Source organism: Sturnus vulgaris, chromosome 3, assembly GCF_052056855.1.
Source record: "Sturnus vulgaris isolate bStuVul1 chromosome 3, bStuVul1.hap1, whole genome shotgun sequence".
Taxonomy (NCBI): Eukaryota; Metazoa; Chordata; class Aves; order Passeriformes; family Sturnidae; genus Sturnus; species Sturnus vulgaris.
This window is the reverse complement of record NC_142245.1, coordinates 11,182,334-11,208,327: the sequence shown is the minus strand read 5'-3', so window position 1 is coordinate 11,208,327 and position 25,994 is coordinate 11,182,334. Positions and strand designations below refer to the sequence as shown.

At 39.5% G+C, this 25,994-nt stretch overlaps 1 protein-coding gene across 3 annotated transcripts in view; it reads left to right on the top strand.

The window, feature by feature from the left end:
• The window catches only part of PCSK2 (proprotein convertase subtilisin/kexin type 2), a 139,352-nt gene that overhangs the window by 61,190 nt on the left and 52,168 nt on the right, over positions 1 to 25,994 (top strand). For all 3 annotated transcript variants that reach the window (XM_088160994.1, XM_014892609.2, XM_088160993.1), the window contains 3 exons: positions 11,856 to 11,969; positions 13,298 to 13,406; positions 15,420 to 15,457. In XM_088160994.1, coding sequence (XP_088017120.1) covers positions 11,934 to 11,969; positions 13,298 to 13,406; positions 15,420 to 15,457 — 183 coding nt within the window. In that variant the 5' untranslated portion in view covers positions 11,856 to 11,933. The remainder of the gene's footprint in view (positions 1 to 11,855; positions 11,970 to 13,297; positions 13,407 to 15,419; positions 15,458 to 25,994) is intronic.

The window sequence follows — 25,994 nt, the reverse complement described above, 5'->3', positions numbered from 1 at the left end:
TGACAACTCCAAACCACTTGGATAACCTGGTCCCTTGAAATTAGGGCAGCAACCCCTTTGTCTCTAAGACTTCCGAAAAAATTTAATCGTGGAGATGTGCTTTAGAGAGAGGCTTGGCTAGCAGTCTGTGGGACAGGCTGCTGGAAAACATGAACAAGGTTGTAAAAAGCCTCTCTGCTAAAGTGGGTTTTGAGAAAACTAGTGAAGAATATCCAGACCACACTTCTGTGCCTTAGTATCAAACAATGGTTTGGGTTGGAAGGGACCTTAAAGACCACCTGGTTCCAACCCCCTTGCCGGGCAGGGACACCTTCCAGAAGACCAAAGCCCCTTCCAACCTGTCTTTGAACACTTCCAGGAATGGGGATGCCTTGTACTGCCCTGTCTCAATGCTGTCACTGAGGAGAGCTTCCTCTGGGATAAACTCTGAGCATATTAATACTTGTCTCAGTTTCACAGGTTTTTCCTTCTCTGTGGACTCTGTGAGGCTTGGGCCAGCTCTTTGTGTCTCTCCCTGCATTGTTGACCTCACCACTGCACTTGTTAGCTCTCCTGCCTACAGTTTCATGTATGGAATGTGATCCCTTTGCCAAATCATTCATCATCTGGTGCCTCTCTTGTCAAGAAAAAAGCTGTCGGCTTTTCTGGGGGATATGGGTTCAGTACACTGCTCTAGCTGAACACCAGACAGTTCAGGTGCAGAATGGGAGTGTTCTGCCAATTGATGGCAGCCAGATTCTGGGACAAGCTGGGAAAAGCACCCTGATGTGGATATCCCTGCCTTGGTGCTGAGCACCAGCAAGCTCTGCACCTGCACTCTGCAGGCTCCAAGGCTGGAACTGAAGAACATTTGACAATTAAAAGACAAGATTCTGATGCACCTGTCCTGGGTCAAGCACAATCCTCTGAAAGTATCAAAACAAAATCTAGTTTGAATAAAGGTCAGGACAGTAGGACTCTGTTTCTTTCCTTTTCGTAAACCAGTCTCTTACTTGTCATTTTTTCCTACCTTTCCTCTTATTACAAAAATTGTTCTCCAGAAATGATTCTGTTTTGATGCTTTCTGTGTGGCAGATGGCCTGTCCCTGGCAGCTATACTCTACTAACCCAGTGCTGTACAGCAGTGCTACATAAACCTCTGCTGATTTTATTAATGTGATTTGTGATGGGGTTCCCTAAACCTCTGAATCTAGATACTGAAAAAGTGCAATTACAACCTGCACAGCTCAATCAATATAAATTATCAATGGCTTCCTATTGGGGTGGGAAAGGCATAGGTGGGAGCAAGCTCCCATGTCTTTTCTGTCCTGTGTATTATGGCAATAAAGTAACTGTGAACAATTGCTCTGCTTTTGGTTACATGAGCAGATACGTGAATGTCAGCTGCAGCATAATTGCAGTTCTCCCTCTGCCAAAAGACCGACTGGCTTCTGGTTTGTGTCTGGCTTCTAGTTATGAAATTTCCTCAGAGAAGACATTGTGCAGTCCATGTACTATCCACTAGACAGCACTTTAGGAAAATCAGTGGTTTGCAATTCTTTATCTCATTTCCACTGCAATAGCAACAGGACTCTGAAGGTGTTACAGATAGTCCAGAAAGCCTCACTAGTATATCACTATCACTCATGTGAACATTGAAGTTTAAGTATTACAGATTTGAAATACTAGAATAAGCTTCGACTTCTTTGGCAATTATTGCTATATCACTTCAAGCAGGCAGCTTGGTAAAAATAGCCTTTGTGCTTTATTAAAGCTAAATGGCTCTTCTTCTGTTGTCATTACCACCTAGTTGGGAGGTGTTGACAGCAGTGGGCCATAATCCCTCCTAGCAACATGTCAGCCTGGTGCAGTGAGGACCTGAGTCAGAGCAAGGACCACAGGAGCTTCCGGAAGAGGGATATGTGGCTGTCTGTGGTGTCCTTCTGTCTGTGCAGAGGTGCTCCCTTTCATGGTAGCCAAAACACCTCTTCTCAGCTTCTAACTGCATCATTTGCTCACAGAGCAGGAAAAGTGGGGAAAGGAAAAATTGTGTTGAGCGATGACAGTGCAGAAGAGGCTATAAAAGAGAAGAATTAAATTCTGCAGGGCATTCTGAGGGTTGCAGACAGGAAAATACAATCAAAAGGCACTTGGTGCATTTTCTAAAACCAGTTTTGAGAAAGTTGGATTCTGCATGGTGGAGCCAACCTTTACTTCACTGTCACCTCCTGACTCTGGGTTTGAGGATCCACAGCTAGTTTTAAATAATTCTTTTAATTCAGACTTTATTAAATTATTTTAGATCAGATTGATTTTCAGCTTAGTTCATGCGCAGCATGATCATGCCTTCCTTCCCAGGGCTGTGATACCATTTTTATTCTCGGAAACTGCTCTTCAGCTCAGACTCTGGCAACAATTTTGTGTGAAAGTACTTCACTAACTCTGGATCCAGTGGGGCCCAACTACTCAGAAGGAGCAGAGGAAGCTGAAGTAAACTTTTTAAACCGCTACAGGTCCTGCCATGGTTACCATGACTGAGTGCTGTCATTTGTTTTTGGGGGTCAGCTACATTTTCTGACTCAGAAGCAGTTTAGAAATGGAGTACAGGTGAAGAGCAAAATAAATGACATAAAGGACAGGGCAACAGGCAGCTCTTCAATGAGTGGTACAGTAGGGCAGACTTCCCGTAACGTGGAAAGAAGGATAATCTGTGCCAGTAATTCTGTGAGAGGAAATGTATATTATAATTTTCCAAGCAGATGGTTCAAGGTGAGTGATGAGCTATTTAGATGAAATTTGAGTGGGAAGGAGGCTGTGGAGAACGAAGTGGAAGCATGATGAGTTAAGCAAAGGTCAGAAGCTGGCTTTTAAGTGCAGAATCACTTTGGAGACCAGAGGGTGTATTTTCAGCATATGCTGCACACTTAGTTTAAGATTTCATCCTGCTGACTCAGTTTCCTTAAACTTTACCTCCACAGGTGTATTGCAAAGCCCTTCTAATCTACTCATATGGAATACACTGAAACTTAATGTCAATAAAGCAAATTTGTGTCTTTACAAAGGAAATACATGAAGTTAGAGGTGAAGCTGCTACAGGTGGTGCTTTATGGCTCCAAATCGGTTTGGGCATTAGCACAAACATTCACACATTTGCAAGAAGTCTCTTCTATGGTAGGGGTGAGTCAAGGGGACCTTTCAACAAAAAGAATAACTTTACCTTTTAGTTGAGTCTTCCCATACAAACCAAATTCAGCAGGTTTTTCTCAAAGTGGTTTTTCTCACAGTCTCCTCATAGCTGAAGACTTGATTTGTGAAATCAAGTAACTTAAAATCAACAGAGTTAGAGAAATCTTTAGCCTGTGAGCACTCCTGTTCTCTTGGGATGTATCAGATATTCATTGCTTGTGTGGAAGCAGCTACTGTACTAATGGAATCACTAAAGAGGAAGTTATATAAAGGTGGATTGTGTAGTACATATCTCCTTATAGGACCAGTGAGTTGTGGAGTAGGAAGGAAGGTCCACTGCTGGATGACTGCCCAGGGGTATAAGAAATGGTCCAAAGTTGTAAGTGATGACAGAGAGAATAATTAAATTAGAAGATTCAGCATCATATGAGCATCTCTCTTCTTTGTATTGCGCAGACACAGCCAAAAGGTTTGCAATCTTAAATGTGATCTGGGCCTGATTCCCATTTAAACTAAAACCCTTTTTATACCACAGAGAGGGTGCAAATATAACTTAGACCTACTCTGCTTATCACCTCAAAGATTGATGGTTTTCTTTGTAATAAGTAAAAATCACTCCACAAAAAGACTTTTACTGTTGAGGAAGAAAAAGAACGTAGTTTTGGCTTTTTTCCAAGCATAATATTTTAAGAAAGTCATATCTGCAGTACTCGGCAAAGGTATGTAAGAGAAAGTTTCTGCAAGTCACAGTTTTCCTAATTTTGCAGTTAGGTAGGATCTGCAGTTGATAATGACCTACATACAAGGCCCAGTTTTCTTTTCTGTCACCGGGCATGCTGTTTATACCCAAAATGAGGGGTGATTATTCTGATTGATTTGGAAAGGCTGATAATTTCTTTGACCCATGTAACTGGGGCGATAGCAAAGTGCAAAATTTACCCATAAGCTGCGGATAAAGTGTCCCTGTGGTTTGCAGTCTCTGCATTTCTACTAAGACTAATGTATAGTTATAGCCCAGCTCCAGGGAATTTCTTTCTTACAGAGATCTTTGATTTTGTCACTGTAGTGACTGTCCTGCTATCTTGCAAGAAGACATTGAAGGAAATATAATTTATTTGTCTTTTTTTGGTATTATGTAGAATAAGAATCAGTTTTGCATTCCTTTGGAAACCTCTTAAGATTTCAGAAATGCTCTTGCTCTCATGCTGGCTCGTCTAAGCAGTGGAAAAGAAATTGGAAACAGATTTCTGAGAATAGCCAGCATCTGTGATAGTGTAGATCCTGATATGCCCCTCCTGTCAAACTGAAGAGAAGGTGGAAGTGTGAACCAGTTTGCTTGCTCTTGAGGCAGTACACAGAATATCAAGATGTGCAGGGTTTTTTCCTCTGTCTCAGCATTTTCTCTTAATAAATTCTATCCTGGAGCAAAAAAAATCTTGTCAAAGAGGGCATGATCCCATGACAATTTCTGTTTTACTAAATTAGCATTTTCCATTGTAGACTATCCGTACTTAGCATTGATTTTACATTGCAGCTTGACCAGCTCACTTGCATTTCAAAGTAGAAGCTAGAGGAGCTATTGATTGCTTAGCTGAGCAGCTTGAGTATGATCTGCAGTCTCCTCTTACACATTGATTCCTTGTCTCTTTACTCTCTGCTTCCTGAATGTCACTGAACTGTGAGAGGCCTGCTAAATGGACAAAAATATTGATTTCCTTTCCCCTTCTTTTATTTTCAAAAGCTCCTTATTTACCAAGAACTGAACTAATATGAGGAAAACAAAAGGTCACCAAAAAAGGCAGAAGGAAGGTAGTTTTTGTGTATTTTTTAAAAAACATGTGACCTTGGTTGAAACTGGAGTCCTTTAAGTTGTGTTTTCATCAAGAAGTGTTATTTGCCTGTGTGAAACCTTTGAACTCAGGCTGTTCAGCTTCCTATTTTACTGTTGTCTGATTTATGAACTTCTGGGGTGGTTTCCTAAAAGGCTGTACCACTAGTGTTATGATTTTCTCTGGTTTTTGCAGAGAAGTTAACGAGCAGTCCCAGCTATGCCAGGTTTTAATGCAGAATGCAGTCAGTAAGAGTTTCTCGTACAGAGTTTTGCTCCTGTTTTGTTCACCCACAAGTGTGACACATTACAATAACAAGTTTAGAGGGATGGAAGAAAAGTTCAAGGAACACAAGCTGGAGTCAAGTAAAAATGAGATGTGCTAAGAGGGGTCACTGGGGACAGCATGAGTATCCAGAGATTTTAGTATCTGATGATGATCTATGTAAGCTTATAAGTGTTTGGGCAGGCATATGGGGCTGGTTACAGAAAGAGTAAAACTAGAACTGGTCCAGAACATCCAAGCATAATAATAAAAAACCCCAACAGGTGCTTGATGTATAGTTGACATAGTTTCAACTAGTAACAAAACAAAAAGGTAAAAGCAACATAGAGGGATGGCTAAAAACAATGGAAAAGATCTGTTTTACAGGGAGTGTTATTTCCTAGAAATCAAAGCAATTCTTTTGCTGTGTTGTGCTTCTCATTATTAAAAGAACCATTAAAAAATACATAAACCAAGAGTGTTACAAGCATTTTGTGGAAAGAGATGCATTTATCCTTTAATGAAATCTTTGAAATTGAAAAAAAAAATTAAATTCTTCATCTGTCCTTTGCTTAGAAGTGGTGGGGAAAGTTGTGTTGATAAACTTCCAAGTTTCTAAGCATTTGTGCTCTAACATAGGATTTATGCTGTAACAGCTGCTACATCTTTGCTATAGGGTCCCTGTACAAAACAATCCCCAGGGATTAATGGATATGGCTAGAAGAGACACTTGGAGAAGTTATGAATAATCCTCCAGAAACACCTACGTTTAGCAACATAGACTTGTTGCTAGGTATGGAGAGATCCATAAGAGCCTTTGAAAGTCATTAGTTTGCTTGAGAGCAGTTCTCATTTTATTAGTAAGAATTGGATGATCAGTGACACAAGCCCCCTGATATCCCTGCTTGTGCTTTCTGGGCACAAAACAGGCTCAGAAAGTTTGAAATTGAGCAGATGGATCTAACTCTGTCACAACAAAAGGCATCAATTTTCTGCATTGCTGCGTGTAATGGGTTGACCCTAGTCAGATGCCAGGCACCTGCCAAAGCTGCTCTCTCACTCCTCTCCAGAGCTGGACAGGGGACAGAAAATATAATGAGGGAGGGTTCATGTTTTGAGATAGGACTGGGAGAGATCAGTCATCAAATATGATGGGCAAAACAGGCTGTAATTAGAGATATGAATTGAATTTATTACACTAACAAAATCAGAGCAGGATTAAGAAAAGTAAAATGAACCCTTAAAAACACCTTTCCCACACCCCTCCCTCCTTCCCAGCACTACTTCCTACTTCTCTAATATATATACCTCTCATGATACACAGATGGAGTGGATAGTAAAATTAAATGTCTTTGTCTTAGTGAACTTAGAAGTCAGAGATAAAAAATATACACTCAGTAATTCTGTATTGGCTTTAGCAGCAGAGGGATGTCATTTATGGATAATACTCCTAAAATCTCCTGTATGTACATGCTGTCTCATTCTCATAACTTTCTAAAGATTTTGTCACCAAAACTGCGGGAAAAACAAAAACCCTCCAACAGCATTTTTAATGTTAGAGAGTCAAGGTATTACTTTACTGTCTAGCCAAGATGTTCTGGCCAGGATGTACCACAGAAATCATCTCATCCACACATAGCCCGGATATGCAGAGAATCATTCCATGACACATGACATTGGCTAGATTTTTCAGATCTTTTATACAATCAAAACTCATAGAAATTAATTGGGTCAGTGTTCATTGGTCTCAAGTGGCATAGTTCTTAGTATTTGGTCTCCTATTGGATCCAGATTTCTTTGCTTCTGATGTTAATTAGATCTTCATTCCTTGATTTTCTTATCAATCTTTTCTGGAGGAGATGTCTCTAACTTTGCCAGAGGAGGCAGAGACTGGGGTAGATGTTCCTAGATGGCAGCTGATGGCCTTTTATCTTCTGGGCTATTCCCAGACTGTTGAGATGTTAAGTTCATCAGACCTCACCTAGAGGAACAATGCCCTGGAAAGAAACTTAAAATTCTTTTTCCCCAGGCAGAGAAAACCCCTTGACTAAAGATATACAAAAATTTTTAAACTGGTATGTTTTCCCACAGGTTGGGTGTGCAGATCACAGGCTCAGTTGAACTTTTCTGTCTCTCTTTTGCCATCATGTTTCTTTGGATGTCAGAAATTAATGCTGGCAACAGTCAGTACAGCTTTCCACTATCTGAAGGGGGTTTATTTGGTGATGCCTTTGTGCATCTGGACACACTGTTCCAAACCACTTTCAAGGGATGTTGATCTTCAGTACAGTTTATAGGACCTGAGTCCAACCACCAGCCTGACTTCCTCAAAAATACAGGCTACCAGTTTCCACTTCTTACTTCACCTTCAGGAACAGACCTGTATTGACCCTGAGGCTTTAAAGAAAAATAACAATTACTTCTTTGATTGATCAACTCACTGCTATGTGTTTGTTGTTTGTAATTTTTTTAATCCCCCAACATGCCTATTTGATGTTATCGGTTGGGACTGCCTTCTTCCTCTGGAATTTGATTCAAATCAAATGTTCTTCAAATGTTTTGAAGTTCTTGGTATTTGAGTTTCAAGTTGTGGGTACTATTCCACTTGCACTCACTGGTGTAATTTAGTATATCTGTCATTTATGCTCAAGATAACAGAGTCATTTAACTGCAGGATCTCATCAGTGCAATTGACCCTGTGCCTTTAAAATGAGGAGCTGATTGTCTTGGCATTCATGGAAGCAGAGAGCACAGTAGAATGCTGCAGTTCCTGGCCCTTCCAGAGCAGTACTGCAGTCAATTTATTCTTTTGTTAATTGGTTTTACATCCAGTATCCTGCTGGTTTATTATCATCCAAGTGACTGTATGCACCATGCATAAGTAAAAGTATAGTAAAAATCAATACTTGAAACTTTTTTTCCTTGTAAGCAAAGCCATCCATGGGCTACCTTTGATACATGACCTTAATTCTGCTTGCAACACAGCTAGTAACTTTTTCATAGTTTAGTCCTATGGTAATAAAGTAGATGCCCAGGTTTTGATCTGTACTTAAACTTGCATCCTAATGAAAAAGGAATAATTATTTAAGAATTAAATAAATAAAAGGCTGTTATTGTTGATAAATAAGACTAATTTTGAGATGGGTAAAATTCATGCTATTTTTGTAAAAAAATATTGTTGTTTCACTAGGTCCTAATAAACATCTTACTTCACAGGCTTGAATCATTTAGTGACTGTTATCAAAAGCCTGAGTCCTATGAATGCTGCTTTTTCTGCTTCAGTTAGAGAAACAAGGATTTAAGAGCTGGTATGAGGTTGCATTGTGCGTGGGATTGAGGGCTGGGTTCCAGGTCTGAATGTCACACAAGCAGATGGGACTATGGAAGTAACAAGATGAGAATGTTTTTTGGTATTTTTCTACTGTTGGACATGTAGACATGTTCTCTCCTGCATGTGTTTTTCAAACCTTGATGTTGTACTTAATGCCTTTGTATTACTGATGTCCGGGGGAGGCCTACTCTTCTTTCAGAAGAAAACTATGAAATAGAAGCGGAATCAGATGCAGTCCCTCTCCTGATCTAGAGTAGATATGAAAGCAGAAATTTCCTTCTTGGAAAAAAACCCATTTCTCTACTGTAGGTACCCTGTTGGCAAAAAGACAAGGACTTTGCTGACTCAGCTTTGTGCAGCCCCAAATGGGCAGTTTTTCACCCAGATTACTGGATTTGCATTATCATTTTCGAAGTTTGTTCTTTGGGGATCTTTTTTTCTGGAGTATGTGGATATTACCTGTTCTTGGGCTCATTGCTTTCTAAACACATCTTCGTGAGGAGAAAGGCAAGTTCTTATGTTGTGCTGGTTAAGATCATGCTACAAGGCAACTGACTGAGGCAATTTGTAGCTCATGGAAAAAGCTACCAAGACTTTTTAAAAAAATGTCAACCCTTTTTTTTTTACAAAAATATTTAATCTTTTCTGAATTCAATTGTATGACTTACTGCCATTTGAAAATACGAGGAAACCCCCTTTGTTTTTGTGGTGAAAAGGATATCCCAGAATTTCTGAGACTGTTCCGTCTCTGGGTGGTGACATCCTGTATGCCCTTCCTCCAAGTGAAACATTCAGAAAACAGCCTGCAGAGTGGTTTCAGTTCAGTGAAGATTATGCCTCTTTGAGGGGTGTATTTCCTTGTCTCAGGAAATTACAATGTTATACAAAAAATACATTATGTTGTATTGTGAAGATGGAACAAATCAGACAAACGAGATGGTACTAAAGAGGGAAAACAACCTGTGCTATTTCTGCAAATTGCCCCCCCTCTTCCTCTCTGTTGTCTTAGAAGACAAGCCAGGGCTCCCCAGCATTGCTTTTTAATTAGTAGAAATCCTTTTGTACTTAATCCTAATTCAGTGCCTTAATGCAGCCAGGTCCTGCAGTGCCAGCAAGCTTACATGGAGCACAAACGCCTGAAATCTTTTTCTCTGGCATCCCCCTGCATGAGGCTTGTCTTCTGTTCCTAATTATGTTCTGTGGTGACAGCTTGGGGTTTGCAGTGGCAGAGGTGCGGCTGGGGAAGGGGGAGGCAGAGTGACAGGTGATTGCTCTGTCTCCATGGCATCACTGAGCTTTATCTTAGAGCTGTCAAAAGCTGTGCTTGCACCTTTCTTTACTGTGTACAGCGACCTGGTGCCACAAAGTACACCTTGTATGGGTCCTGCTTAGTCACTGTCCTCTTACCAGGTTATTTCATATTAGGTTTTTCCTTTACTTTGAATCCGTTCCACTTTTAATGAACCTGGACAAGTATTGTGAACACACATATAAATGAAAGCACCAATTCAGTATTTTACCATTTGGTGCCTTTAGTTAAGGAGTTAAAATTCTTACAAGTATATTGTTAGAAACCTTTGACACTGCCTTTCCAGGCCATGCTGAGTCCCATCCTGCTCATTGTGAATTAGTATTAGGTTTTCGGGGTTATAATGAAACGCTACAGCTATGAGGAAAACAGCTTTTAGCCCCCACCAGTTAGATCCCAGTTCATCCCAGTTTCTGTCTTAGACACCCCACTGAGCACTGTCTTTTATGCTCATGCTTTTAGAAAGATGTCTCCAAGAATGATTCAACTGTCCTAGGATCTGTTTGAAACTTTGGATGAATTTCTCCTCTGTTGATTTTGACTGACACTATATGTATAAATTTGCTATGACACAGCAGTGTAACTCATATGCATGCATTTTAAATCTGAAATGCCAAAGTCACACATGTAGAAGTGGTTCTCTGAGTTATTAGATTTATTTAATAACCATGGATTCTTTTCAAGAACACACCTAAGTAATATTAGGGCTTCTTGCTGCTCCTAAACATGTACTTAAGCATTCCTCTTTGATCCAGAAGGCTAGATTTTTTTTCCCTTTCCATTTTTTTTCTTTTTTTTTTTTTTTTTAACAATTACATGTTGGTATTCTTCATGTTATCTTGTTTCCAGGTGTTAGGCTGAAGAGTACAAAAGAAATATGCCAAAGTAGACAGGACATGTTAGGGATGCTCATTTACATGGGTACAAATAAGGTTATTGTGGTCCGACTTTTGAAGTTCTGCCTCCAAAGATATTTATCATGTGTAACTTTTCTTATGTTCTACAGCACTTCCTTAAATGTCTTGTGGACTTGCAGTACATAAAGAAAAGGATTTCTAAAATGCTGTGACGACTTGTGTTTCATAACCTGTATTTTCATATCCTGTACTTCAGCCAGCATGATCAGTTTAGTGGCTTTTTTGCTGTATAGTTTTTCTTGCCAGTATATTTATTTACCACTTATTTATTGCAAACATAATCCATGAGAGTAGATCACTCTACAAAACATTTTTGAGAGCCTCAGAAGTATGATGAAAGCTCACAAGACCAGATTTCTTTTCCTCACAGAAAATGTCTTTGGCAGTGTCCCGTCCTGCTGTAAATAGGAGAGTCGGAGGATTCTTTTTGATAGATTTCTCAGACAAAAATAAAGTGACAGAGCTGCCAGCACGTGTACAGGCCCTAAAGGAATCACCTCATGTATAACGTTGAGGCATAAATAATCAGATTGTTCCCTCTTAAGGAGGAAAGGTTCTCTAATGATCTGATAATGCCCTGGAGAAAAATCTGAAAGGTTGAGACCTGCTTCCTTATTTTGTCAAATTCTACAGCTTGGAGCTGTGACATATTTGGAATTAGTTAAATAATTTTAGCTTCTATTTTGGTGGCAATGAAAAATAAAACTATGGCAAGAAGACTCATGATAATAATGATGCCTGGAGAGGGGCTCACTCTTATGTTGATTGTTTGGTGTCTAAAACATGTTCAAGCTGAGCTTTTTTCACATAGGACACTCTGGGGGGTCTCTTCCCCTCACAGCTGTTGCAGTAGTCCTGGAGCTTTCTACATCTTTGTAAATTCTGACTGGAATCAGTTCCTGGTTTAGAAGTTGCAAATGAATGACACAAACACACAGTGTGTTTTCATAACCATTATCTCTCATGAAAACAAGTCTAAAAAAAGCTTTTTATGTGTGTCAAGAATGCTGAGCTAAAGGTGTAAAAATTAACCCTTCCAGGTAAGGAAAGCTGTGCAACAGGAGGGCTTCATCAGAAGGAAGCGAGGATATAGAGACATCAATGACATTGACATCAGCATGAATGATCCTTTATTTACGAAGCAGTGGTACCTGGTAAGTTTTGAGAGAAAATCACAGTAATCATAACTATCATAAATAGTTATCATTCAAGTAATTCCGTGCAGTTGCAGTGTTTTCCAACAGTTCTTTCCAAATGCAGGACTTGGGAATGGATCCAAGGCTCTATTGTGTTGGTTTTAATTGCACCCCTTTTATATTGGGAAGATCCAGCACATTTCAAGAGATAAATTTCATTTCAGTCAATGGAAAGATCCTTAGAAGGCTTGAAAGAGAACAGTATTGATGTCCTGTGGGCATTGCTGGTGTGACCCCTAGAGCTACATATGAATCATGTCTTTGAGCTGTTGCCAGGTAAAATATTGTTATGGAATTATGACAAAAGATTATAATGTATTTGCTAGCAAAAGTTAAAGCTTTTCTTTTCTTATGGAAATTTGAATATAATTTCTTTTGTCAAAAACAGAACAGCTGAAAACTGATGAATTTCTGCTTTAGCTAAAGGAAATTAATATTTTGCTAAATTGTTTCAGCTTTTCTGTGTCATATTTTTAGAGGGAGAAGTATTTAGTCATAAAAGCAAAGTTATATTTTTACTTTGAAGTGAAATGATTTTTTTGTTTAAAAACTTGATAAAGTAATTCTGTCAGTTTTATTGTTGCAACATATTTATGATTAAATATTCAGTAAATGCAGTACTGCCTTGTTAACTTAAGAAGGGTATTTTTGCTTAAGAGTAATGTTTCTTCCTCTCAATCCATTTCTTATGTTTCATGAATCCATCCAATTTGGTTGTAATTTTTTTTCCTAAGGCAAGAGTTTTCAAATGAATTGGGGGCACATTAGCATGGATGGGCTTTTATTCTTGATGAGTCGATAAACTAAAGTGAGGATTAATTCACTTATTTTCTGGTAGTTAATCAAAATGTTTCAGTGATAAAAATAACAAAAATTTAGGAAGCTACACAGTAGATCCCTGCTTTCAAGAAGAAAGTATTTCCTGCTCATAAAAATGTCCTCTGTAAAGTCAGTTGTTCTAACTTTTTTCCTGTATTGACCCAGTGGCTGACATAGTAAGTAGAAAAGTCCTTTTTTGGGGTCCAAAAGATTCAATGTTTAACCAAATCTTATAAACCACAAAAAATTCAATTTTGCCAGTGTTGGGTTTTTTCAGTTTTTTTCTTTTTTTTACAGCTGCATTATTGTAGTAGATATGTTTATGGACAGATGTGTACTCCAAAAACATATGGAATATATTTTCTGTACCAAAGATTCATGCAGAGACATAATGGAAAAAACAGTGGCTGTGGAAGTATGTCAGTCAAGTAAAAAAAAGCTTTTTTTTTTTTTCACTGATGTATTAGATTAACACTGGTCAAGCAGATGGGACTCCTGGACTTGACCTCAATGTAGCTGAAGCATGGGAGCTGGGATACACAGGGAAAGGAGTAACCATAGGAATTATGGATGATGGTAAGTGAAGACTGAGTGCAACTTTAATACTTTTAAGTCGACTTTTTAAATTTAATTGAAGTTAAAAAAAATATACATATATATATAAGATGAGAAAGTAATAATCAATTGCTTGTAGTGGTGAGACTACCAGCCTCCATAAATACTTTAAGATCTTCAGGAAAAATATGATACAAAGATAGGGGTACTGAAGAATGGATATCCAAGCATTAGAAGTAAATTATCACTCAGATAATCTTCCAGGGCACACTGTATTGGCCATTAAACCTAAGGAAAAATTCCCCTTGACTTCTGTAGGCATTGACTGGAGAATGAAATTGCTGTGCAAAAAATATTTAGGAAAATCTTTTTTACATTACATTATTTTCAGTCATCCTTGAGGTCTGAAATAATTAAGCACTTTCATGCTGAATGTCAATGAAGATCTGCATATTAGATATACTGCTAGTTTCAGACTAAGTTCAGGAAAGATGAAGATAAAAGTACAATTGAAGTTACAGCTCTTCTGCATATGAGTTCTTGCTGAAGTACAGGAATTCCATGCAGTTTCTCAACACTCTTCTTTGGAATAAATTTTGAATATTTTCCTTTAATGGGGCTGCATAATATTAAAAATAAATAAAACATCTGTATCCACATATTTTTCTAGGGTCAGCCAGGGTCTGTCCTCACTTATTTCTATTCCTCACCTGCTTACTCCTATGGCAAGGTTTTTGTGGAAGTAAGAAAGTAAACTCAGACATCTGGATGTTAGGAAGAAATTCTTTGCTAGGGTAGTGAGATACTGTAACAGGTTGCCAGGGGAGGTTGTGGCAGTATTCAAGGCCTGGTTGGATAAGGCCTTGAGCGACCTGAATTGTGTATTGATGAAAGATCAATCTCATCTGAGAGATGATTTCTTGTGTCACAATTTCACTGATCTCACAGAGGCAAGACATGGCTTTCAGATTAGCAAGGCATGACTGTGAAGGAACGATGCCAAACTATTTGAGCTTTGTGTCAATAAAACTGATGGTCCATCAGATACAGCTTTTAGAGAAGAGAGTAATTTGCCTTATAATTTGTTTCTAGTAACTAAAAAAGATGGCCTGGTTAACAGGATTCTTCATAGAGATTTTTATTGTCCATCTACCATTTGGATCAGTAACAAGGGTCTCCTAATGCAAATCTAGTGCTAAGGACCCTACAAAATAAAAAGTTAATTTTTCCATCAGAACAACTATGATAATAGAGCGTTCTCCTTGCAAATAAAATAGAGTATTAATGGAGAGGTGGTTAGAAAAACAGGACTGAGTGGTGATGATGAAAATGTAGCATGAGGTTGGTGGCCATTTCTTTGTATATTTTAACTGGCTATGTAATAGGTTATCTTATCCTAGCTGAGTGTAGATCTGCTGCCTCTGTTACACCATCTACTGGGATTTGTACATTTGCCATGTGTAGAAAGATGCCATGCAATAGAATATTACACACCAATGCTCTGTTAGAATCTTTAGCACAGTACCAAAATGTGGAGCCTATACACAGATATTTCCTAAAATGGTTTAATCCAATATTAGAAGTTCTCTTTCATGCATATAATCTGAAATCCTTGCCTTAGTGATCACACCAAGTCCACTCTAGGTAATTTTCTACTTAGTTTACAGTGGTTAAAAATACTCATTTTTCTATCCTGTACTAATCCAATGCTTACCAATCTTGTTAGTTTTGGTATGCTTTGAGATGACAAAACTCATACAAAGATAAATTGTGATTTAAACTAATCCTTATAAATAAATATGATCTAGTCTACAAAACAGTAAACTTTGTCATTCAGCTCACTTTTTCAAATAGCACCTGGATTTTGACATAAATAAATCCACATTTAAAAACTGGAATCTAATTTCAATCAGTTGCAATATTCGCCATGATTATTTTCCTCTGGTTGTAAAGGAATCTTGTTCTGTGATCATTAGAAAATATTTTTTGAAACTCTTAACCTTTGGTTTCTGTTCTGTCATTGTCTTATTGCAGGAATTGATTATCTGCATCCAGATCTTGCATCAAACTACGTAAGTTCATGCTGACCTTTTCTGTAAGATGTGGATTTTCTTATTATTATAGTCCCTCTGCTACAAAATTTTAAATAGGGAGTTGAACAGCAGTACAGCTGGACTCCTGATCTTAGTGATCATACATTTCCCATTGAAAGAAGCAGACTGAAAATGGGACTGCTTGTGCAAGGAATGGAGACGTGACAAGGCTCTTTGTTGAGGAATGACAGTCTTGTGTCACATTAAATAAGCTGCAGCTTGCAATATTGGATTTAGGACAGAAATGAGTAACCTGTGAATTTTCTCTAAATCCTGCTATTAAGATGCAGAATGCCCTATCACTTGAAGAGCCATGGAGCTGTGGGCTGTGGCAAGGCATGTATTAGCGTTTGAAACCTCCAGGAACAGTTTAATTTCTTTATTTCTTGATCCAGTGCTTCAAAGCATATGCAGGGCAGATTGTGTATTCTCAGCACATGCTATGAAAATTGATTGTTTCTCAAATCTGCCTCAGGATTCAGATCTTTGGACTAGGACGTTTTTGCATTTCTTAACTCTTCTTAATTTCTTCAACCTTCCATTGGCACTAGTACTTCTGTCTCCAGGTGCCTTCAGATCCCTTCCTGTGCGAAGCCCAGGCTGCTTCATTAGTGTGGTTGAGTTTGCAATTGCAATTAAATGAAAAGAGGAACAAGGTGAGCTGGAGATTTTGGGAATAAATGTCAGCAACTTGGATACAACAGCTCCAAAAGACAGTTATTTTTACATACGTGCCGTTTGGAACATAATAACACACAGGATGAAAACCTATTTGTGTTGCAAGTAGCAAAGCACATTTGGTAGATTATAAGTGGATATGGAAGATCTGTAGAAGGCTTTGGAGAAGGAATTTGGGAAACGGCTGACCACAGAATGCAGATTAGCCAGGTTCACTCTTTACGAACTGGCTTAATAGCAGCTAATTAAACCCTGTGCCCTGACTGCAGAATTCTCTCCCAGGTGAAATAACTCAGTAGGATGTTCCCATAAATTCATACAAATAAATAAATTTGTAAAAGGTAGCCTTTTTCTTTGCAGGAATTGTGCTCTATGTATGTTCCAGCATGTGATGTGGGCAAAGCACATGCTCTACATTCACTTTTCAGGACCAAATGTGGACAAAGTATGTGAGAATATTCTGTTTCTAAAAATCATGTTTCAAATACACAAGCAAAAAGTCTGCACAATATACCTGATATAACAGTTCTGTTGTTAACAGTGAATCTAGGATCATGCCCAGAAACCGAAACTAGATTCTGCTGTAATACAGTGTTTTCTCTTTTAATTCCAAAATATTTTCTGTTTGATGGGTAAGTATTTGTCAGGTTTAGCAGAAATATATTGGTTTTAGAGTGGCAATAGCGAGTATTGTGGAAATCAATGGAAAATGACACAGAGAAGGACAATGCACAGACATGGTGGTATAAATCCTGAAATAACGGAGCTGGACAGAAATCTGAGAGTTAAAAGAGATATTGGGATAAAAATTGGAAAGAAAAGCTGTCTGGACATGGGGTCATCAAAACTTTCATGGCAGTCATGGAAGACTTAGGAGGAGACTGACTTTAAAATGAAGATCTGAAAAGATTTGTGCAGGAGTGACTGTCTAAGTGAGGAGAAGTTCTGTAGTGTAGCAGTGATGGGGCTATAGAGGGAAAAGAGAGATTAGCTGGCTAATACAAAATGCAGAAGCAAATGGCTGGTTGGTAAGACAGTCATTAAAGGAGCAGCAGAAATCCCATCTAAAAGATCTTGAAGGAGATAAGACCTCCAGGATTTAATACTGAAATTCAAAAATAGGACTTATCGCATGAGGTCTATAGTCCCAGGCTGTCACAGCACTGTGTCTGAGAGGTGGCTGGTTAAGGACAAGGTTGATTCCTTCTCCTGACCTGCCATCACCTCCCTCACCTAACCACAGCAGAGTGAGTGCAGGGCTTGGTTCACCTGCACTTTCTCTCTCCCTGCAAGGCTGCACAGCCCTCGCTTGAGTCCTAGGAGCTCCTGCTCTGGCAGCATCTGCTGTCTCTCAGAGGCCATAGGGGCCTTTTTCCCAGTAGGTAGTAACTTGGGCATGAAGTAAAGATAAGGACTTAAATTCTGCTGAAGAAAAGATCAGTTTAGATGTAAAAATGAAATGAAACTAGCTTCTTAAGGAGTGAGTTGTTAACCCGATTCAGGCTGGCATAGCAATTACAGTCATCTTTGTACAAGTCCTGTACCACATTCTTAATGTTTCACTATATCTGTGCTTTGGGGCAGCTTTCTCTGAAGTTCTGTTGTTTATTTTTGGGAAATAAAAAGGTTCTCAATTGTATTAAAGCCTGCATACCCTGGCAGTACCTTTACATCTTGCTTAGAAAATTGGGAGCAATTAGAAAATAATCAGAGGTGGTAGGTTTGGCAGTTGAGCATTTTCAAGCATAAAACCTTGGCCTTGGTTCCTCAGTTTAATCTGGCTTTTATGATTTTGACTTTCTGGTTTTCTTGCTTGAATAGTTTAATGGGGGTTAGCACTTGGATGAAATGCAGGGTCAGGGAAGAAAAAGGTCTTTCTAAAGAAGAAAATTTTGTATTTTCTCTTAAGACTGCTGAACTTTGACCTATCATATGGAGTGCACTTCCATCCATATTTTTCTTTGTTGTTTTTTTAAGATTTACTGCTTGAATCATCCATTTCTGGTTTTAATGCTCTTTATATACATGGAAAGACATGTGCCTGCTCATGGTGTGGGTGGACTGCTCTCCCAGCATTGCCTCCCAGCTTTCTGCAGTATTGCTACCTGCTTTTCTGGGATCAGGGGGTTATGGCAAAGCTGGAATTTTCCATTCTGCATTGTGAATGTGGAGAGACTCATTGTCAAATGATCTGTATTTTCTTCCAAGCCTTAGAAACCCTGCAGGGAACCTTGGAAACCTTCAGGAAATTATTTTTTCACTGCAAAGAGAGCCCATCATTATGAACTGATAATTAAAAAGCTGGGGCCTAATGTACACTATGGTTTGCTTTCAAAACATAATATACATATAAACCCAGCACTTTTCAGGACTGACTTCTCCCAGATACAGCATCTGACTGAGAAGGAAAAGTCAAGTAACAGGGGCTGCATCTGAGGTATGCCTAATAAAAAGGGGAAAAAAGCAGCTGCTGGGGATGGACATAGCAAGCTATTTTAAAGAAAAAGCTAAGCAAATGGAAATTTGTTGTGCCACAAACAGAAACATAAGCTGAGCTCTCTCTGATACCAGTTTTATTATTGTGGTATTTTATCCTTGGCTGCTATCTGCTGGTGAAGATCAGTGTAGCAGCATTATCCCACTTAGAGCAGTGGGGAGCTGATCATCTTCTGTAAGTGGGTTTGTCCCCTGATTGGCAGTAGTTAGAAAAATAGGATCCCACCAAGAGACTCAGGCCAGGAGTAAAAAATTGCAGGTTTCAGTTTCTGAACTCTGCCTGAAGCTCTGAAAGCTTGTTTCAAAAAACCTAGGGAGAGAGAGAGAACAAGACAAACACTGCAAGAAAACTGGAGGTGACTATGTGAGTAGGTAACATTTTCACAAAGTATTAATTCATGTAGAATGAGAATCAAGCAGCAATTCTTAGTAATAGACAGCAATTTAAAAGATTTTGAAGTCTGTAGAATTACACAGATGTAACATGTGCAAACAAGCATCAACCTGAGCAGTGCTTCATTGCTGGCTTTCCTCAAACCTCCTCTCTTTTCTTCTCTGTACTATGAGTCCTTATGGTGCAGCCTTATCTTCCAAGGTCCTTGCCAGCTGTCACTCAAACTGTATGCAGGAAAGGCCCTATGTAAGGAATGAGCGAAGACTTTTTGGATTTACCTCAGGGTTAGTCAAAGTTTTCTCTCATCTACCGTTTCTCATTCAAATGTGAGCAGCAGATTGTCTTCTCTTTCCACTTTGTCAGCATCTCCAAACACAAAGCAGTCTCTCCCTAATAACTTCTGATAACTTGTCTCCAGCCAATGCCGTAATGGTTCCCCCCACCTTGCTGAGAGTATATTTTTGGAATAATTATCTTAATCACATAAGCAGTGAAGCAGGGAAATGTTCCACTTCTGTTCTGAGCTGCATTTGCCATTGTTTGCTAGAGGAACAAAAACATCATTGAATAATCTTTACAGCCACAAAATAGTACAGGCAATAACACTGCAATGTGTGCAGCAAAGTGTAGCAACAGCAGGAGGGATCTTCATACTTTTAGAAAGTCGGTTTTTCCTTCATTACCATGAATTTCTGAGCATGATTTGGCCTCCCTGCACACCACAAAAAGGACCAGCAAATTTTTCTGGTGGCCATGAGCCTGATCACAGTGATTTACAGTACAAACCATCAGTATCTCCACTAAAAATCTCTGGGGCTTAGCTGTTGGATTTTGTAGAGCTGACAAAGCTCCACTGACATTTATTGATCCACACTGCTTTGGCCTTGGTGACTCCCCACCCCCCACCTCAAAATCCCAGCCAAATAGAGTCCACATATAACTGTTAGGGAGAAAACTGTTACCCTTCCAAGAGCAAAATTTGTTGGAAACACTCTGAAGACATTGAAAAGCTCCCAGTGTCTCTGCACTTAATATGAACCCAGGGAATCCTCAGGGATCATAAACACAAACCATAGGAGAGTCAGGTTGATACTGGCCTAGTGTCAGGCAATGATTTCAGGCAGCTTTATGAGATCTGATTCCCATGGCATGATTTTCAAAGGATGCTGAGACAGTTAAACTGCATTCCCTACTGTATTTCAAAGGGTTATTGAGCACATGCACTAGACACTTCATTTCAATAAACCTTTGCTTCTGATACATTAAAGGTATTTTATGGGCAAACTCTATGTGCTGTCCATCATTGCTACCATCTATTTTAATTATAATGTTAAAAAAGGCATTTATTATAAAAAAATAAAGAACAGAATAAACCCGCTTCAGCACATCACTAATTAGATTTGGGCTTGGTTGGTTTCTTTTGGGGTTTTTGATGTTGCTTTGAAGTTGAGTTCTTGCTAATAGGTTTCCTAAAATAAAAACTAGCATAAAACCTAAAAATTATCAACCAAACCTTGGGATAAATTCACAATACTTCCTTCTGCTAGCACTGAAAATTCAGTTAGAACACTGATGGATGAAGGCTGTTGATAAAATTTCTGCCACAATCTGCTTGAAGAAATTGCTGAGACAGAATGAAGCTTTTGCCAGGATGGAAGGATGGATCAAGTGTTTAAATGTGAGACTGACTGATGCCTTAGCAGTCAAAACTGATGGCCTTCTGTTGGGCTGTTTATACTGCTCAGGTACTGATTTTTGCATTTAGAATATGATTACTCAGGACATACATGACAATAAAGTTTCACTGGCAAAAATTAGAAGTTATGGGGGAAAGAATAAAATTCTCTCTTTCAGACGTGGCTGTTTTTTCTGTTATTCTGTGCAAGATCAGCTTCTGGGCTCATTTCTATGTTCTGTGCAATCTGTTGGTTGCTTTTGTTTTTTTTTCTCAGAACATAATTAAATGCTAAAAAAAGAGATTATGCCTTCTCTGATATTATCAGCCGGGCATATAAGGTTCTCAGTAAAACTGAAGAGGTGTCCTGAATTAGTCACATACAGAAAATGCTTCAAATCTTGGAGAGCACAATGGGCTCCTACGACCAGTCCTTCCCTGCTCACAGCAGTAATTGTTCTTAAAAGTACATGTCATTGGTGCTCATGTATTAAAGTCTAAATAAGATGACAGTTCCTCTGCTCTATACCTTATTGCTGCTTAACATGAGAATTATCAATGGGAGAGAAGCCTGTGTAAAGGAGGTATCAGGGTCTTCCTATTTAATGAAAGGTAAAAAATTTCTGTAACCATAATCTCTAACTTTAAACTCAATCAAAAAGATGGAACAGCAAAAAGAATTTAAAGGCTCTTTCTCCTCTGGATTATTTCATATGGCCAGAGGGCACAGAAAGAGGCTTTTTCTGCAAAGGAGACTGTGACTTGTGAGGGAGATGTGATTTCCTTAAGCAGAGATGATTTGTGTCACAGAGCTATGTTTACAGCTGAAAACTGGATTTCTTCCACTGAAAGAAAGTTGTTATGTGAATGGTCTTGCTAAAGCCCATTTTAAGAGATCTGGACCCTGAATGCTTGACAAGACCTGGGGCTTGGTGCTTAATACTAGCCATGCAGCTGGAGTTGGCACCACTCTGCTGACATTGGCCTCTCCAGGGGGATGCACTGATTTATACTGGCTATAAATTATCCTTAAAACACTGTTCCTTTGAAATCAAAAGGTACTCACATATTGTAGTTGCAATGCCTGAGATTATTTTCAGATCAACTGTTGGAGGTTGAATTATGCCCTTTTCTTTCAGTGGAATTTTCTCCCATTGTTATGCTAAGTAATTGTGGCTACACCTTAAAACGACAGATAATGTTCTCTCGTAGGGGGGTGGGTGGAGGGGGAGGGGGGGGGAACCGGAAAAGGAAAGGTGGGACTGGGGGGTCTGGAGTGGGGCTCTCTCTCTCGCTTGGCTCGTGGAGTGGGAAGACAGCCTGGGCTCCGCTCTGGCATCTTCCCCTGCCATCCCAGCACTGAGATCCACGCTCCCTGCCTTTGGACATCGCTCTGCTGCTCTCCTAGCTCACCCTACTACCTCCGGACACTCTGCTGAGCACCACGACCGACACCGTGAGGGGGGAGTCACTTTCCCCATCCCCTCTCTCCCCTGGGCCGCGGCCGCCATCACCCAGCCCTCTTCAACTGCGCGGGACCTGCCCTGCCCCCACAGCACCGGTAACAGCACAGGGAGACGGCCTGCGGCCAGAAGGGACTGGAGCGGAGCTAGACTGTTTCTGTTGCCAATTTTTATAGCTGTTGTTGTTTTTCTGCTTTGTTAGATACCAGTAAAGAACTGTTATTCTTATCCCCATATCTCCTGCCTGAAGGTGTCTGAATTGGACCTAAAATAATTAAAAGGGAGGGGGGGTTGCACTCTGCATCGCAGAAAAGGGGCTCTTGCCTTTCCTTAGACCATACCTGTCTTTCAAACCAAGACATCAACGTATGCTGGAAAAAGTTTCCAGTTTTATTCTATATTAGAACCACTTGAAAGGGATAATTTTCAAGTTAAATGCATGCCTGGTGTTCAAGCAATGTGGAATGGTGCCAAAGATACTTACTTGGCAAGCTAACAACCACTCATTGTCTGCAGCGTTTATTTTTCTCTATAATCAATGCACTTAATCAGCTGCACACTGAGAAAGTGCAAGGTGGCTAATTGCTTTAATCATAAAGCACTAGTATTAATTTTTGCTTAAGGCATCATCTGTGGAAAGTAAATTAAGATTGTTGAAATGAGAAATGCACAAGGATGAAAGAGCAGATGAGAGACATTTCTGCATCAGTTCTGGCTGGTGCTTTTGGAATTGGCTTGTGCCTCTTTCTAGGGTTTCTCCAAGTAAGCCTTTTTATAAAATTAAAGTGTCCATGGGAAAATGAAAGTGAAATATTTTTATTTTGGATCAGTTCAACCTAATTTAAAATATTTGACATCTAGAATGTGTTGAATTAAAAGAGCAGCAACAAAATCCCACTCTGGTGCATGGTGCACTTTGGAGAAGAGGGTCAGACACATGGTCTCATGGAGGCAGTGAACACCACATAATTTTAAAACCAAGTTCAACAAATTGAAGAAAAGGACTTTCCTTTCCCAAAATGAAAGTAATACATTTTGCATTGAAAATTATCAAAATAATTTTTAAAGATTTTTCCATTTGAAAGCCTTTGCTTTCTGTTTCTCAAAGAATAGCTATTTAGCTGCTGATATTGTTTAAGACCCTAACCAGCGTGGAAATCCCTGAATATCCACCAAAATTTAGAGCAACTTAATTAAAATTCATGCTGTAGTTATTTTTGGTTACCAAAGTATCACCAGGGAAGTCTGAATTAGATGGTGCATGTGGAGAACACTATTCTCTCACAAAGCTTCATTAAAATTTGATGGGGTTTAGGGAGAGTTTTTTTGGACTCAGTGGTGATTTTGGCAAGAAAAACCACAAACCCACTCCTAACTACTGGACTTTCAACTGGTTTTAAAGGAGAGCTTTGGCCAAGCCCTCTGGATAAGCACTCTTTGCAAAGCGAAAGAACGTAGGAGACCTGGAATTCACAAGTAGTGTCCTTTCTTTTGTGAAATCACAATGGCCGTGCCCTGGTTTGAAAAGACAGGTGTCTGCTAGGGAAAGCTGGGCCTTCCTTTGAAATGGAGAAAGTAAATCCCTCCCTCTGAATTAGTATAATTTTGAAATTAAGGGACTCTCAGGCAAAGATATGGGGATAGAAATCTGTCCTGGTTTGAAAGACAGGTATCTGCTAAGAAAGTCAGAAGCCTCTTTTTGAAATGGAGAATGTAAACCCCCTCCCTCCAAATTATTATAATTTTGAAATTAAGGGGCTCTCAGGCAAAGATATGGGGATAGGAATAAGAGTTCTTTACTAGAAAAAATTAAAATAGAAATACAGTATTACAAAGAACAAACCCAAAAACACTGACAGAGTCAGAATACAACCTGGCACCCCGTCAATCAGGGTGTTGGAAGCAGTCCCATTAAATGGTGGCTGCAGTCCTCCTGCAGTGACAGATGTGGTTCTGGTGGATCAGTGCTCCTGTAGAAGGATGCAGTTTTCCTCTGAAGGTTCAGTGATGATGTGGAAAGGTCCAGTTTTTTTCTGGAATCCAGTGGAAAAAGGCTGCCTTGCTGTTCCAAATCTCAGTTTTTATCTAGGTAGGAAAGGCTTGGCTCCTCCCCCTGGCTGGAGCATCTCCCAATGGGATGATTTAATTTTATCAGTCATGCAGTGGGACCCAATGGCCCATTAACAGCTGATATCTTCCTGGAGGAAGAATGAGTTGTGGAAAAGATGACTGGTTTTAACAGATGGCCCATTAGCAGAGAATATCTCCCACAGAGATACAGATCACTGCCCCAGATGGTGATAGAATACATACTTTTGGTCACATCCTGTATTGCAATCTAAGATAGAATAACAGTTCTTCACTAATATATATATATATAAAACAAGGCAAACAAAAACAACTATGGAATTAACAAACAGAACAGGAATCCAGTTCCAGTCTTCTCATCTGTGGGCACTTTGGCATACACACGGTTGGCAGCGAGCTCTGGCAGGTTCCCAATGGACAGGGCAGGTGCAGCGATCCCTGTGCAGCTGCAGGGGAGCTGGGGTGATGGCAGCTGTGTCCCAGAAGGGAAGGGATGGAGGAGAGGCTTTGCTTACAAACCCTGGGGCAGTGTCAGTCCCAGTGCTCCGACAGGACTCTTGGAATTAGCAAACTGAAGCAGGAGGGTGTCCTAGCAGGGCAGGGGTGTGGGGTCCAACAGCAGAAAAAGAAAAAGCAGCTCCTGGTGTTGGGATGGCGGTGCTAGCAGCAGCCCTCCTCCTCCAAAACCAAGAGCAAGCAAGAGACAGCAACTGCCCCCCACCCTCCTTTACCTGCTTCTAATCTCGAGGTTCTCCCCCCCTCCCCGTCAGTGATTCTTAGCATGTCAATGGGAAAAAATTCCACAGGCAAAGAGGAAAGGAAAAACCATCCCCCAGCAGGCTTTTCCAATACTTTAAACACCTTTCCTTCACTGTACCTGTAAATTAATTTGGTTAATTTGAAATTAATTTAATCTTTTCCATCCTGGTACTTCATTTTGGCATGGTTGTTTGCTTTGCATTGTTTGATTTTATTGTATGCATTTATGTTCTCCATTGTTTGATTTTATTGTATGCATTTATGTTCTCCATATTAATATATTCTTTCTTGGCAGCTGTGTAGGTAGGTAAGATACTTTTAAACACCTGCCTTATTGCAGATTGCTTTGATTTAAGTATAATGTTCATAATTTCTGTTTCATTCCAAATAGAAGCAATATGCATAATGAACATTTACCAGGGAACAGAAGAGCAGTGCACAATGTCTAACAAAATGCTGGCCACATTAAAGTAAATTGTAGTTTTTGTGTTAAAATCAGCAATTTGACAGATGATATAAATAGTAGGTTTTTAATGTTTGTTCTACTGTGCATTGCCTTTTTTTAAAGCATTACAATAAGAGGCATAGACTTCAGCAGAGAAAATAATGATACTAAGGGCTGGGGAGATATGATTGCCTGGGATAACATATTTTCCTGTGGAACAGGAGCTTGTATTTGATGAAACTTCAGCTACTTTTCAACTACTGTATAGCTATTATTTCGTGAAATTTACCTGTGTATGGTAGTGAATACCTCAGTCACACATTCCCTGTGCTGTCCTTATGCATTGATGCAGATTGGGAATAGCTGGAAATGTTTTCCAGGCAAATCGTGTCTGACTTTTGTTAAATGAGGTGAATCTCTCTTTAAATATATACAAGGGTGAAGATGAAGACTGTGTTGTGTTCAAGGACTTTATGATTTCAATGCTAGCACATGGTCTTTAGAATTCTTTCTTGTGA